Source organism: Daphnia pulex, chromosome 4, assembly GCF_021134715.1.
Source record: "Daphnia pulex isolate KAP4 chromosome 4, ASM2113471v1".
In the NCBI taxonomy this organism is placed as follows: domain Eukaryota; kingdom Metazoa; phylum Arthropoda; class Branchiopoda; order Diplostraca; family Daphniidae; genus Daphnia; species Daphnia pulex.
Genome location: NC_060020.1, coordinates 7,737,652 through 7,753,019, shown reverse-complemented (window position 1 = coordinate 7,753,019; position 15,368 = coordinate 7,737,652). Strand labels below are relative to the sequence as shown.

Here is a 15,368-nt window from a genome sequence, read left to right as displayed (position 1 = left end):
GAATAGGATGATTTTCCTATATTTCCTACAGACACATGCAATCGACCCAAAATTTGACGAAGATCACAAATCCTTAGTTCTTTTCTTATTTGCGTCAAAATAATACTTACTGATAATATTTACGGAACTACTGACTTTTAAACTGGAGGTAGACAAAAACAAACGTTTGCAAAAATCTAACAGGTGAGTTTTGTAATATTCAGTTTTTGTCAAAAATCACAAAAATGACCTTACAGTTTATTGTTGTAAATGTCCTTAGAGATGTGTAAATGTATGCAGTAATGCAGCTGAAAATGATCAAATCATTTGAATCATTTCCCTCCTAACAAAAAAACAAATAGCTACTCTACTAGAGAAAAGTGTTTTTATAACAACTTGACCCTAAACGAATGTGACATGAAAAAATGACATAGTTTAAAACTCCATATCATTTCATTTATTTCTTCAGAACAACTTTCCATTTTCGAGACCATGGGTTTCTCCAGAAATGAAAACTCCCAGTTATTTGTGTGGATTGGAAGAGACATATTATTATCATAAAAATTGGGAAGTAAATGTTAGTGCCAGGGTACTTGATTTGGATTGCTGATTGCGCCAAGTTTAAAGTAACGAGCAGTTGCTGCAGAAACGGTTTTATCACGATCAGTTCCGTCTTCTGGACTTACACCCGATCCATCACCTTTCAACACGGCAATGCATTTCCAATTCTGCAAATAGTTGGCTGTGGAAATAGACAGTAAAAACAGCTGATTTAATAGGCCAGACATGGCATTAAATATTTCTTGATTTCTTGCCTTTCCACATTCTTAAACAGCCGTCATCTCCTGAAGAAGCTAGAATAGTTCCAGTAATGTTCCAAGAGATTCTCCAAACAGTAGAATGATGGTCATCAAATTGGGCTGCCTGCAGTATCTCCAACTGGGAAGTTGGACAAGCTGCTGCATAAGCATCTTTCCTTTAATAAAAAAAATTATAAATTTATTCTTATTCCATCCTTAAAATATTTTAACTACTTACTGAGGTGGTTTAAGAATAACTATTCTAACATCTTTGCTTGCAATTCCTAGAATGTGGTAACTTCTTCCCAAGTTAGGTGCAAATGCTATGTCATGCACTGGGTCGACTATTGTGTTGATAGTTTCAGCTTTAGACCAGCGATGGGAGCTTTCACTGTACTCAAACAGAAACACTTTTCCACCAGAGGCGACATTCGTGTCATCACTACCAACTGCCAACATTGGAGGATGGAGACGAGAAAATGACGGATTCCATGATAGACAAGACACAGGCATTTTCAGTGTTATTTCTTGCTGCAAACTCCATTGACTTAGGTTCATAATGTCTGGGGCTTCATATATTCTAACCTATTATGTTATAAAATTGACATTTTCATCTGGTTTATATATTTAACAATGTAATAAATATATCTTAGAACTTACTCCTCCATCAGCTGAACACATAGCTAACAATAGTCCCATGTGTTTTGGAGCAAATTTGATGTCAGTCACATTGGTTCTTGAATCTACCAAACTTGTCCTTTTCACCCAATGACTTTGGTTTTTACTCTGCGTTGAATTCCCTGATTCACCAACTGGATATGCATTTAGTAACTAATTTAAGTTGTTAAAATTGTAAAGAATTTTACAAACCAATTTCTTCCCAAATTGCAGCTGTTCTGTCAAATGAGCAAGTGGCTAAAATTTGACCAAATTCAGGATGAGCCCAATTTACTTTCCAAACAGAACCAGCATGAGTCTTCCAATCAGCAGTCAATCTCCATTCATCATTTTCATCCAGGTCAAAAACCTTGAAAGATAATTCCGCAATTTAGTTAACACAAGAAATTTTTTTCGATTTCTAACAATTTACTTTAACACTCTGGTCGGAGGAACAAGTAGCCAATCGACGCCCATAAAAATCATAAGCTACATCATGAATCAGGTCTTTGTGTTCAGCATTTATCGTTCTTGCTTGAAACATGTTTACAGAACTTTTTAAATCACTTCTTAATCACGAGAAACAAGTTTTTGCTTGCAAATTTCACAGAATTAAGAAAGCAAGAACGCAAGCAGCCGACAGCTCGACTGATCAAACTTCAAATGTATGGCACTATGGCAGTATGGGACAGTTGTGGGCGTTGCCAGATTGATTCATGAAAGAAACGATGTTTTTTCTGATATTGTTGGTTGGCTGACTTGGCTCATTGCTGGGGAGTGGTTGCTAGGTAACAAATATGCTTTACAAAACAAACAAAAATTTAAAGTGACGATGATCGTGTTAGTTGCTCATTACCTGCTTTTTTTCATCTTAAAGAAGGTGGAGGCTTACGATGTCATATTGTCTTCGTTTCCTGAAAGCTGCAATCGTTCCTCCTACTTTGATTCGATATCACATAAGTGCAAAGGTTGCGGGGTCTTTCAAATATCTTCCGATGACCGTTTGAGTTGTGAGTGTGGCTTTGGCTACTACCCTGAATTTAATGAAAAGTCCAAAGCAATTGAATGCTTACGCTGTAACCAATCAATTCAGTCAGAAATGTGTCTAAAAAGCAATCTCACGTGTGAACCGTACGACATCAAAGGTATGAAAAACGCACATTTACCTAGGTCCTATCTGCTAAGTATAGTAAAGAAGAATTAATTTCTGAATTTTTATCACAGTCCTTCAAATTACTGGAAATATTACCTCCGCACGATGTCTGAAATGCCCGCTTTGGCATCAGCCTGATGACACAAAATCTTCGTGCGTTCCTTGTTCGAACATGTGTCATTGTCCTAGTGAATACGAAGATGTGAACGGAACTTGCGTCAAAGATTTATTCACGATTCCCGAAACACCCACTATCTTTACATATAACTTACACGGGAGACCTTACATTTCTAATTATTTGCGGAATTGGGTTAGATTGACGGCAATTAAATGCAAGGTAGGAATTATTTACCATGTTTGTGCTATTAAACACCAATTTTTTTTCTTTAAAGGCACACGGTGGAGGAAAATACTGCGAACATCTGATCAATCTCTGTGTCTTAACGGATTACAACTACGATTCTCAGTCAGCTTGCTCTCTTTATCGACAATTATCTGGAGGCTTTAGCAATTCAATATACTACGACGATAGTCAAAACGAATATCTACTAAACTCCGCCAGGATAAACATACTGAAAGATCAAGTAGCATCTATAACTTTTACGGACTAAACAGGAAAAGTTTTTCATTAATGACTTTTTTTAGAAAATGGATTTTATGGTTAAACAATACGCATTAGATGGTACATATTTATTGATCCAGCCTCTTCAATCGGTTTTTAAATCATTGTGCTGCACTGGAACTTGGAAACCAATCCAACGAAATGCCAATATTTATCACAGCTGTTCGGTTTATTCGAAAGTTTTCAACATGGCTGATATGCGCTTTTATGAAATTTATTTCGTTGATCGGGCAATTAATCAATCAAGATTGATCAACGTTCCAATAAAAATATTGAACCTTGTTCGCGGAGGCGTTCAACGTAATAGGGTAAGTTTATACGCTCAGAAAATACAACATTACTACGGTACTAAAACCTGATGAACAAAGGAGGATAAAGATATTTCTCGATGGCAACTCACAAAGAGGTTCTTTAATTTTGACTCGGCAACTGGAAGTAATCAAGAAGGAAACACCGACTTCGTCCGATATCTATCTTCTCTTACTATTAGGTAAGTTTTTTCATTATAAAAAAAAAGCGAGAACAACTTTGAAACTTGAACGCATTTCTTAGAATTTCTGTTATGTCTGGTGAAAAATCACTAGCATTACGATTACCTTATGCAACAATCAACTACGAATCTATTGGTAGCCTTGAGAATGGAAATTCACCCGTTATTCATTTCGCTGTAAAAAATACCGTTAGTATGGATGAAGCTATGAAATCTCTTGAGGTAGAAATTATCACATTGTTCCTCGCATTCACAATCACGTTATCAATAATGAATTTTTTGGTTTATCAATAGATTGCACTGAGCGTGTTGAGCACTTTCGGGGCTCTTTATGCTTTGATAAGGATTGTCGTATGGTATGTACTGGCAACTTTGGATAATTTGATTAGCTAACTTTGATTGGGTTTTCACTAATAATAAATAATTTCCAGGTACATAAGATCAGATAAAGCAACAATTGATCTTCAGACTCTAATTCGCTTGTTGGTCTACGGAGCAGACATATTGGCCAACGTAATTTTAATAGTGATTTTCTTCATCACTTTTTACTGGTTTATGACCTTTCGACAACAAGAGGAAGTGACTGTTAGTCTTCCTGCAAGGCAAGAAGAACAGTTTATTAAAGACCTTGTCATTAGTGCTTTCACGTTAAAGGTCTGAAATAATTGGAACTATTCATAGTCAGGTCATTTTAATTGTATCCGATTGTATCTATGGATCCTTTGCAGACGATTAGTGTATTATGGATGATCGGAGAACAATGTAACGTCGATATTTTTCTTATTGACTGGGAGAGTCCGAGGCCGACGAAAGGCGAAATAGTTAGCGTATGGAGGATGTTCTTTGTTGCTAACGAATGGAACGAACTTCAAGTAGCGCGTAAAAGCTCTATATCCATACAGGTCATTCTAGTGTTATCGACACTCAAGGTATAATTAGTGAGCTGTGATTATAATGAAGCGTGAAAATAAACACCAGTCATTTGGTAGGTCTTCCAGTTTGAGCGATTTTCTTTAGAAATTCCAGCTACTTATTTCATGGCAGACACGTTTTTAAATTACAACACAGTGTTGCGCCTAGCGCTTGGTTTGTCCACCTATCTCTTCTTCAGCCTAGCGCAAAATATTTTGAATGCCGCGCTCTTCGAACGTTACGTTGAGCACAAAATCCAACGATTTACTGATGTCTGTACACTTTCAAACATATCAGTTTGGCTTCGAATTCACTCGCGCTACGGCTTCTACATTCACGGAAGGTTCCTTATCTTCTCAGTTAACTTTTTAAATCTTTCTTGGTATTAACAATTCAAATATTTTACTTTTGACGGGCATTTAGATCGCCGCATGGATTTGCAGACATCGACATGCAGACCATGTGTCAACAATTACAAAGGGAAGAAGAAAATCTGTGCGCTCAACGAGGTCTTGTTCAGGGTCAAGACACTCAAACGTTTTCCATTTTCTTCCACGAGACTCTTTCAGATAAATGGAGAAAACTTATAAAGAATCAGGTGACGTCTATTTACTTTTATTTACTTTCCGTTTCAATTGATCTGATAATGTTGGATCAGTCTAGCGGTACCAGCACTCTATTTTTCAAGCTGAATGAATTTTTTACATCTTTCCTGGATCATGTAGGTTTATCAACCTTTTACAATATTACTGAATTGTACAAATGAAGGCTTATTTTTAAACAGGCTTTCAGGGAACTCGACTACGAAGTGCGTGATAGACATTTCTTGGAAACCGTACTCGATATAGAAATGTGGTGGAATATGTCGCAAAATGAGCGATCTATATTCTATAACGGTACACCTCGATCAAACATACTTCGTCAATATGAGGTGCATTCTATAACATGTCCACCTTATTGTACTTGCAGATGGAAGAAATTGTTTCGATTCCGTTTTGTTCTACGGCAATGAAGTGACATTGGTGAGTTTTGAAATGCTGCTCTTTTCATTGGTAGATGTGTACTGCCATAGCTACCTCACTGCTGCTCTTACAGTTTTCATCGTTTTTAAAGTAAGTAAAAGTAATTGAGAACTACTTGGTGATTGAAAATAGATCAACTAACAATCCTTCAAATATTAGGCACTTCAATTTGTTCGATATCGATTTGGAAGACGTAACTTGGCAAAGAAAACCATGATTGATTCCCGATTTCTATTTTAGCTTGACTTCTTACGATGTTTTCTTCTAATTTCACTAGCATTCTATTTTTCTTCTATTTTAGCCTATTAAAAAACAGGAAAAAAACATAATTGTGATTTTCAACATTTCTCTGAAACAATTGATCGAAACAATTGACACGCAAAACCGTGATGTGAATTGCCTGTATAGACCTTATTAGTATCTAAAGAAATGGGTCTAGCCGACACCCTAGCGGCGCGTTGCTGTATGAAGGGGTGCCGTGAACAGCAGATTTTTATTTGGCTCGCCCGATGTGGTTTGCGCATAGGAAAAAGACAAAAATGATTTCGATTGGTCGAAGTGAATGCACTCCGCAACGTCCACATAATGGCAATTTAAATGTCCCGGCAGAAACACTTGATCAACAGCCGCCGCGATCTCAGTTACTCGATGATAGGATGTATCCTGGATGATTCCGGGAACTTGATCAACGGTCGCAAACTTGATCGACGATTTCTGCCGGGCATTGACACTCGCAGCAGATGGGAAACTATCCTCCCAAAATCACCCCTGGCGGCAAGTTCCACATTTGTTTTTTCTTTTTATGGATTTCTTTGCGCTCTCCTATCAATAATGTTTATCGTCATAACAATTTTCAGCGTCCGCCAGACCAGCGTGAATTAGTTATCATTGATTTAAAATGAAAAGTTAGCTCTTTCTCTTAACACAGGACCTCCCCTTAACCGAGCCTTGGGCAACTCCCTAGACGCATATCCCTTGGGGCCTCTCCCCCTTCTAGAACTTTTGTCCTATGTTAGAGGATAGGGCTATCTGATAAAATTAAATAAATCATAACTAATTCAGGCCAACGGGGAAATTTTTTATGACGTTAAACATTATCGATTTCTATATTCGGTAAAAATTTCAAATCTCTACAGCCAACGAGATTTTATCTGAATGCATTTAAAATTAAAAATTAGTATTAGGGTAACTGAATAAAACATAATTAAATTTTTGAATAAAGATTCGGAAAATCTGAATTATTTCCGATTTTTCCATGTATTTTGTTTTTTGATGCCGTAAGTAGAAATGGTCGAAAAACGAGCAAAACCACTATTTACGCATGCAAATTTAATGCAAAACCGGAAACTTTGATTCCAATTTCACAGCTTCCTGTTCGAATTAAAAATCTGAGATTTCATAGAGTGCATGATCGATGCATAAGAAACACACTGTAAAAAAATCATCAGTTTCTATTTTTTCCGCGACGAAAAAAATCGAGTTGGGATGGAATGACCCAATAGAGCAAACCAATGACGCATACCCCAGCCATGGAAACCTCGCGGCGGCCATATTAAGTTGACTTTTTGAGTAGCTCTTATGGGTTTTTTGAGGGTCTCTTCGAATATAGTGTGTAGTTTATTCCAAGTGTATCTTTGAACAAATCTATAGCAGTGATTAAATTGGTAAATGAATAGGGAATATTTTGATGTAATTTTTTTTGAATTCACGTTTTCTTGTGAAAAATGATTTAAACGCGTTGTTTACGTTTTTTTGAGGGAAGAAAGGGGAGAAGAGGGAGAATGGGACGAATGGGAGGGAGGAGGGCGTACGAAAAAAAGGGGACCCACGTTTCCTCTTCTCCCCCATTCGTCCCATTCTCCCTATTCTCCCCGTTCTCGCGCTAAAAAGGAACGGCGCCATGCTGCGTTGCCAGATAAAACGGCAAAATAAAACAGATCTGAAAGAGCCCTATATCAGAGCCATTACTTATGGTTGTCCAACTCATATGGCGGAAGATTTTCTCGGAGATGGCGTCTTCTTGATGGGTCCTCTACGGACATGCCTCCTTCAAACTCTATTCCACCCCCCTCGGACTTCTTCCAAGTCTGAGCGCACCTAGCGCTGATGCGGTGAACTTAATGAAAAACGACGAAAGATAAGCCGCTGTACAAAAATATTACAAACCCGTTGAATTAAATACAATAGAAAAGCAATAGCAAGTGGTGTAGTGAGTAGAGCACTGTAGTGCCACTCGATTGTCTCCCATTAAAAAAATATTGGTAAAAACCACCCAATAATGGATAGGACGAGTGGGTCACTCGTCCTAAAAAGAACCCATTTTGTGCTGCCTATGGCTGTTTACAACCCTGTTTTGCCCTTAGGGCCTAAAGGCGAAAGACAAAAAGCAAAAAAGGGTGATTTAGATGAAGCTCGTCTCAACTTTGAAGAGATTACGTGGGGATTTTCTAATTTTAAAAATAAAATAAAAAAGTGTGAGAATCAGCGTGAAAAACTGATTCAAATTGTATTGAATTCCATCTGCTCCCTCATTCCTGCAAATACCCTATAGATGTCTTTCACTGCTTTATCGGGTGAGTAGGGTTGGGACCAAAGCGGCTGTTGCGCTTTGGTACAACACCGCTAGGTGCCAACCGTGACGCACGGCAACGTCCTTGACGCGTGGCATACCCTTGATGAATGTCGTGTCTTCAATTGAAGTGGTGACGAATCAACCCACCCAACCCTCGTTACCAAAATTCAAGTTGGGTGGGTGAAGAGGGTGGCGCGGGGCATTGATAATAATCTGCAGGTTTAATTTTGCAACAATAAGTTCTCTTTTGACAGTTTCGAATATAAAACATCAATGAACTTACCACTTAATTCCAAACTGGTTATTTGTGTGATGAATTGGCAACGTCTGCCCCTGTGATGATCTGGCAAGGTTTACCCCATCTTCCTCTCTGGTACAACGATCAGTTGGTCTCTAGTTGTTGGACGGGAAAGTAAACACCGTAAAAAAAAGATAAACACACGCATTAATAAAGATAAACTTGGGAAAAGATAAACTTGGGAGCTTCGGGAAACCCATTTTTCCGTATAAAATAAGTTATAAGAGTAAAGTTTAAGTAGTTTTTAAGTAGTTCCGTTGAAGTCAGCTTTGCATAGCGGAAACAGCCATTTCCTTTGAACCACATTGCTTTGGGATTACCAAAGCAATGGCAGTGGATCCCGTTTTGAGGACTTACCCAGAAATATGGGAAATTCTTCTTTCTTTTAGTTCTTGTTCCTTTGAATCCTTCAAGTAGTTATAAGAAATCTTTTATGGTTCCCGATACTCAAGAATCCAGGAAGTGGATTGAGTCCGTTACGTGGATTTAGCGATTTTGCCTTTGAAGCCGAGTTGCAAAAATCTGTTCCATTAACAGCACACAGGATGTGGACTTCGTTGTTGAAAAACGAATAAATTTCTCCAACATCCTAAAATTATTACCAAAATATTTGTAAGAATTCAATTAATTTATGGAATATATAATATTACCAGGAACAGCGGTTGCATGAAAACATGAAAGCACGAGCAAAGCAACTGTGCTAGTGTTGGCAAAAACACTTTAGCGGATGGCATCAGTCATTCTTCGCATTTTCGCGTATTCCTTCTCTTTGGTCGATGCATACGAGTAACATGTGAATGAACCGAAAAAGGGCAGTGGATTTTGAGGACTTGCCCAGTAATATGGGAAAATTTCTTGACCTTGGAGTCCTTCTAGTATTTAAGAAATTGCTGATTGTTCCCAATACTCAATGTATCCGGGAAGAAGGCTGAGTCTTTGGGCAATTGCAGTTTTTTCAAGTTGATTTTGGGATCAATTTCAAACTGTTTGGCGTGCAATGGAGAATTTTCTTTGCAGCGCGGATAACAATTACATCCTCATCAATCAAGGCGGTAACGCAGCTGAGCGTTGGGTTTTCCATGATGACCACACAGCTCATTTCATTCGAGATGTGCGCGTCTTGCGAATACTATGGGGCGGGCTCTATGTTACACTCTCTTGATATATTTAAAACTATATTTAAAGAATTCTTATATGGAATCTTGGAACGTTTCCTATCCCTTCTAATGGGTAGCATTGTATAATCATGAAATGTACATTTTAATTGGGATTTAGGAACTAATTACTAAATCCATTACAACACGATAGGTAAAACATAGTTCATTAGTCGTACCTTTATAAAAATTAATTTGCTAGACATTTAGAGGTAATAATCAATGAAAGTTTAAAATTATACGATGAGATAGAAGCGCGACGCGTATTACTATGTATTGAAAGTCTATCTACCCATACCCCGCCGAAATATTCTTTTGTGATTTTATCATCCAGTTACATTTAAGTGGTATCGAACTACCGTTTGAACAATGTGGTTAATGAACTGTATTTACAAAAACTTTGGCCCTCTCATACTGTATTGTAATTTACCACAGATTATAATCAAGCGTATTTAACGGATTGATACGGAAGTCATAAGTAGCCATCGAGTGTTATATGTTGGTTATATTTATTTTCTGGAATTGATACCGGTATCGTTGAGAGGGTGTGTACAGATCTCCCACCCCTAAACTAAATTATGAAGTGCGTCAATATAGTAGTCTGGCCCAAACTTCATTTTGGGGAGACGGAGGCTTCTTAGTACACACTCAAGATAACATTAGAACCATAATAAAGCAATTATTAGAGAATCTTGAAATCTTTACCAATTCTTATTAACAGCAACATTGATTAAACATAATTCATAGTATAATTTAATGGTGATTTAGAAAACGATCGCTAAATCTAATACAACACGATAAATTGAATAAAGTTCATTAGTCGTAATTTTATAAAGATAAATTTGCTAGACATTGCAGCGGATTTTGACGGGAAGAGGATCGCAAATGGTAATGGTGTCCGGAAGTGGACATAAACTTTTGATCACGTTTTGAGGACTTACCAAGGGATATAGGAAATTTTCTTGTTCCTTGGAGTCCTTCTAGTATTTCAGAAAATGCTGATTGTTCCCAATGCTCAAAAGATATCTGGGAAGTGGATTGAGTCTTTGGGCGACTCTCATACGAGGCCGAGAGATGAGAAGATGAGAATATGAGCCCGGAGACCCCCCAAGTTTTCAAGGAAACCTTGCTTGGCGTTTGTCGAAATGGGCTGCGGATTTTGACGGGAAGAGGATCGCAAATGGTAATGGTGTCCGGAAGACGACATAATGTTGATCACGTTTTGAGGACTTACCAAGGGATATAGGAAATTTTCTTGTTCCTTGGAGTCCTTCTAGTATTTCAGAAAATGCTGATTGTTCCCAATGCTCAAAAGATATCTGGGAAGTGGATTGAGTCTTTGGGCTACTTTCATACGAGGCCGAGAGATGAGCCCGGAGACCCACCAAGTTTTCAAGGAAACCTCGCTTGACGTTTGTCGAAATGGCTGCGGATTTTGACGGGAAGAGGATCGCAAATGGTAATGGTGTCTGGAAGTGGACATAAACTTTTGATCACGTTTTGAGGACTTACCCAGGAATATGGGAAATTTTCTTGTTCCTTGGAGTCCTTCTAGTATTTCAGAAATTGCTGATTGTTCCCAATGCTCAAAAGATATCTGGGAAGTGGATTGAGTCTTTGGGCGACTCTCATACGAGGCCGAGAGATGAGAAGATGAGAAGATGAGCCCGGATACCCACCAAGTTTTCAAGGAAACCTCGCTTGACGTTTGTTGAAATGGGCTGTGGATTTTGACGGGAAGAGGATCGCAAATGGCTTTGGTGTCCGGAAGTGGACATAAACTCGCCGACGAATGAAACAGACACTGGCCGATGCAACGGGTCGTTGTGGTTGTTCTACACTGGCCCAGAGCCGCCCATGGAGATTGGAAACTGCGATGCCCGTGGGAGGGGAAAGATGGGTACCGACACACGTGGTACAACCGATAAAAGTGAATGCACACAATGCGAATGGAGAATGTAAAATAAACAACAACGAGCGGGAAAGATATCGATAGGGTAGCACGCGATACGACAACCACGATCACCGAAAATACGACATACACACTCGTGAGGATGCTCGGACACACGAGGCACTCGCAAGAACTCGAGCAACACGGTGAGAGAGACGACATTGGCGTCAAGATAGCCGCCGTAGAGGGGGGCATGGACGCGCACAAGTCGTAACGTAGTTCACTGTACACAAAATCGAGAGTCTGCACAATTACCTCTGTATAGTTAGGGAGTTAAGGCAAGTCCAACTGCACCATGTTAAGTCTCTTAGTCGTCGATAACGATTGAAATACGACGTAATTGTATTTCAGAGTCAGATGCGTTAGACGCCACTGAGTGTTGGCAAAAACACTTCAGCGAATGCCTGCAGCATGGCAGCACTTCAGTCATTCTTCTCATTTTCATGTACTCTTTCTCTTTGGTCGATGCATTCGAGTAACATGTGAATAAACAGAAAAAAACAGTGGATTTTGAGGACTTGCCCAGTAATATGGGAAAATTTTTTGACCTTGGAGTCCTTCTACTATTTAAAAAATTGCTGATTGTTCCCAATACTCAATGTATCCGGGAAGTAGATTGAGTCTTTGGGCAATTTCAGTTTTTTCAAGTTGATTTTGGGATCAATTTCAAACTGTTCGGCGTGCAATGGAGAATTGTCTTTTCCTTTTCCCCCGTATTTTGTCTAGATCTTCCAACTGCATTCTTCTCTGTTCTTGCTCTTTTTCTTATTTTTGCTTAGATTCCTGCCACTCCTTTCGTTGAGAATTTAGGCTTTTTTTCGATTCCTCCAACAACTGTTGGATCAGAAGTTGTTTTTTACCAACTACTTTGACTGTCATCAAGTTAGAAGTTTTCTGAAAGGCAGGACCAGAAATTTGGATGGCCAGGGTCATGTATTGGTGGACGACATTTTCGAAATGCATTGAATGATTGAAGTTGTATAAAAAAGACTGGACGTAGGCTGCAGACTGGAAGTGGCGTTACTTCTATTGGCAGACGTTTTTGTAATAATATTAGTTAAAATTGCGTGGAAGTTTGTTTTAAATATAATCTTTTCAGCAGCAGTTATTTAATGGATAATCTGTGCTTCGATTACATCCACACGCTTGTGTGCATAATTGTGTGTGCATAATGTGTACATAATGGCCGTAGCCAAAGATATATAGCTGATGGGCTGTTATTGTCAACATTGAAATAGATTAATTTTTTTGACAATGTTACGAAAATAATTACGAAATTTACTTGATATTCTTGTCTGAAGCGTCCCGAAATATAGAACATATTTTTTTTCAACAGTTAATAAAAATTTCATCAGTTAAAAACTTTGACATCGAATCTAAACTTGTTTGTTGCATGTATAAGAGACGGTTGACAGTCAGTAAGGCAGAAGAAAAGGCCAACATCATGAAATTCAACACATACCACACATACATGAAGCGGCCAATCAATTTCTTTCATGTTGAAACTATTATGTGCTTTTATTATGTGTGGGATTTCATGTTAAACATTTTGCTCTGCTATCTTCCCATTTCTGTGTGACAGAGGAAGAAACGACAAGATAAAAAAGAAGCAAAGGTAACCAAAGAATATTTTAAACATGCAGCTGTTTTGATGAAAGAAGACAATAAAAAAGACATTTACCAAAATATGTGAAGAAGGTATATAAGTTAATAAAATTTTGTGTTTGAAATTTGCTTAATGTCTTTTGTTAGGAACATACTGATGGTGGCAGCTCAGATGATTTGACAATCATCGATGAAAAAACAAAATCAGAGCACTGCACGAGTGCAGAATTCAAAAATATGGCTGCCGTTAAAATGAAAAAAGAAAAACTTGATGAAGAGAATGTCCAGAGTAGTGCGATTCCGAATAAAAAAAGAAAGAAAGATCTCAGTCGTCAAGCTCTAACACAGAAAGTGAAGATTCATTGGACTCAAAATCTTCATTATCGTCATACTCGACATCATCGTCTTCATCGTCTTCGTCATCTCATACTCGATCTCATAAAAAGAAGAAGAAGAATAATCAGAAGAGAAACAAATATTGTGACCTGGAAGATAATTTGTACGGCCAGTACAATAAATTCGCGGCTGGACAAAAATCTGACCGGAAAGATAAGGTATTGAAAGAGACAACTGCTGGCTTTAAGCCATACCCTAAAAGGGGTTCGTCTACTACTAAAGGTTAGTATTGCGTATCACTGTTCGAAATTTGAACGATTTTTTTATGTACAATAGACTATAATTTATATTAAACATAACTTTTCTTTTTAGAAGAACAAACCAGAGCTAGGGATCGAAAATTGAAAAAGGACCTTCTTCTGCCTTCCGCATGTCGACACGACAACGGTCCCTTCTAGCTCCAAATGGAGTCGTTTGATTGCTCATGGGATTGGACCGAAGGAAATTCAGGTGTACACCGATGCCTCATCCAAAGAGCTGGTGAAGAAATTGTATAAAGAATTCCCAGCCCTAAATGGAGTTCATTTTTCTTACGCTAAAGCCTTACGTAGCCAAATCTCAGATGACGAAATAATGGATAATTCGGTGTCACTGACTACACTAAAGGCAAGAAAAAAATTAGTTGTTAAGTTCTCAAGTTCTAAATATTTTTCTGTATTCAGAGTGCAATGGGGTCGTCGCAAGATATTTTCATTCTGCCTGACAGAGATCTCATGCTTCCAGATAAACCCACTGGAATGGCAAAGGTGAAATGTGAAATATGTGGGTAAGACGTTTTGTCCTGTGACAGTCGGCAGCACTCAGCCCAACACAATGAGTATTAGAATAACATAGTTATGGACTTATAGCTAGTGTTGTTCCGTTGTGCTTTTTTGGATTCGTTATCGTTATCGTTAATCGTTATTTTTTCAATTTTTCATTCGTTTCGTTCTTCGTTTCGTTAATTTAAACGTGTCGCATTTTTCTTTTTTTGCGACCGTTTTCGTTTACCTTACAATTTTTTTTTCTAATGAAGTAATGAGTAGGCATGTTAGGCCAAATGATGTATCGAAAATAATGACCTAATTCCTCGCTAGGGGATCGCTAAGTCGCTAGTAGGTGGTCATTTCAAAATTGAAAATTCCAAATTTTGAGGGAAAAAAAGTTCCCTCTGATGGTCAAAAAATTTGAAATCTCTACGGTTTTGATACGAAAAATTTAGCAAGAAATTAACGAAAACAACGAAAAAAACAGCCATTTCGTTATCGTTAACGAAAAAAACGAGCATTTTTCAAAAAAGTCGACAACGAGGCTCGTTAATACGTTATTTTCGTTGTCGTTATTTAAACGAGAACATCACTACTTATAGCTAATAAGAATGCTAATTTCATTTTACTCTTTTAACAGGGAGGACAATGTTTTTAAGCCCAGCGGTGCTCAAAATCCTACTACAACCTAGGCACGACGATTCCTTTTCCATTATAATACGAAACAAGGTTTTTAATAAAAGTAGTTTTCTTTGCCAAGGATTTCCAATTTTTCTATGTAAATAATTAATACTTCAAAATAGTGTCCCCTATAAATGAGTGGCTATGCTATTAGGCATACCTGAAGGAGCTCGGTGAACTTTTTCTTGGTTCGAATTGACTGTGCTTTCAAATCTCCTAGTGCCGCATTAAACACAAAATTAGGTGACTTATACCGTAACATTCGATGTTTATGCAAATTCCAAGATTTTCCAATGCATTGCGACAGACTTTTCCATTAAAGAGAAGAAA

General features: G+C 38.0%; 2 protein-coding genes across 2 annotated transcripts; one reads left to right on the top strand and one right to left on the bottom strand.

The window, feature by feature from the left end:
* Positions 1 to 413: 413 nt before the first annotated feature.
* LOC124191899 (nucleoporin SEH1-like) lies at positions 414 to 2,155 on the bottom strand. The gene is made up of 6 exons (XM_046584940.1): positions 1,870 to 2,155; positions 1,650 to 1,806; positions 1,440 to 1,591; positions 1,018 to 1,364; positions 795 to 955; positions 414 to 721 (listed from the first exon to the last, which is right to left on the bottom strand). Exons 1-6 carry the CDS (start codon positions 1,978 to 1,980, stop codon positions 558 to 560), a joined length of 1,092 nt encoding a protein of 363 aa, XP_046440896.1. The 5' UTR covers positions 1,981 to 2,155; the 3' UTR covers positions 414 to 557.
* A 79-nt stretch (positions 2,156 to 2,234) lies between these two features.
* Positions 2,235 to 6,101, top strand: LOC124191897 (meckelin-like). Its single transcript, XM_046584938.1, has 15 exons — positions 2,235 to 2,581; positions 2,661 to 2,926; positions 2,982 to 3,173; positions 3,235 to 3,519; positions 3,580 to 3,701; positions 3,764 to 3,923; positions 3,996 to 4,057; positions 4,133 to 4,355; positions 4,430 to 4,630; positions 4,691 to 4,956; positions 5,037 to 5,211; positions 5,272 to 5,334; positions 5,398 to 5,509; positions 5,583 to 5,725; positions 5,795 to 6,101. Exons 1-15 carry the CDS (start codon positions 2,269 to 2,271, stop codon positions 5,873 to 5,875), a joined length of 2,664 nt encoding a protein of 887 aa, XP_046440894.1. The 5' UTR covers positions 2,235 to 2,268; the 3' UTR covers positions 5,876 to 6,101.
* Positions 6,102 to 15,368: the final 9,267 nt, after the last annotated feature.

What these genes read in the sequence shown, in the direction of transcription:
- LOC124191899 (XM_046584940.1), bottom strand. Translation starts at nt 1,980, where the DNA reads ATGTTTCAAGCAAGAACGATAAATGCTGAACACAAAGACCTGATTCAT. An exon ending in CCTCCGACCAGAGTGTTAAA is followed by an intron (nt 1,807 to 1,869) that starts GTAAATTGTTAG and finishes TTATCTTTCAAG; the next exon opens with GTTTTTGACCTGGATGAAAA. An exon ending in CTGTTTAAGAATGTGGAAAG is followed by an intron (nt 722 to 794) that starts GCAAGAAATCAA and finishes CTATTTCCACAG; the next exon opens with CCAACTATTTGCAGAATTGG.
- LOC124191897 (XM_046584938.1), top strand. Translation starts at nt 2,269, where the DNA reads ATGATCGTGTTAGTTGCTCATTACCTGCTTTTTTTCATCTTAAAGAAG. An exon ending in GAGGCGTTCAACGTAATAGG is followed by an intron (nt 3,520 to 3,579) that starts GTAAGTTTATAC and finishes TGATGAACAAAG; the next exon opens with GAGGATAAAGATATTTCTCG. An exon ending in TTAGTGCTTTCACGTTAAAG is followed by an intron (nt 4,356 to 4,429) that starts GTCTGAAATAAT and finishes GATCCTTTGCAG; the next exon opens with ACGATTAGTGTATTATGGAT.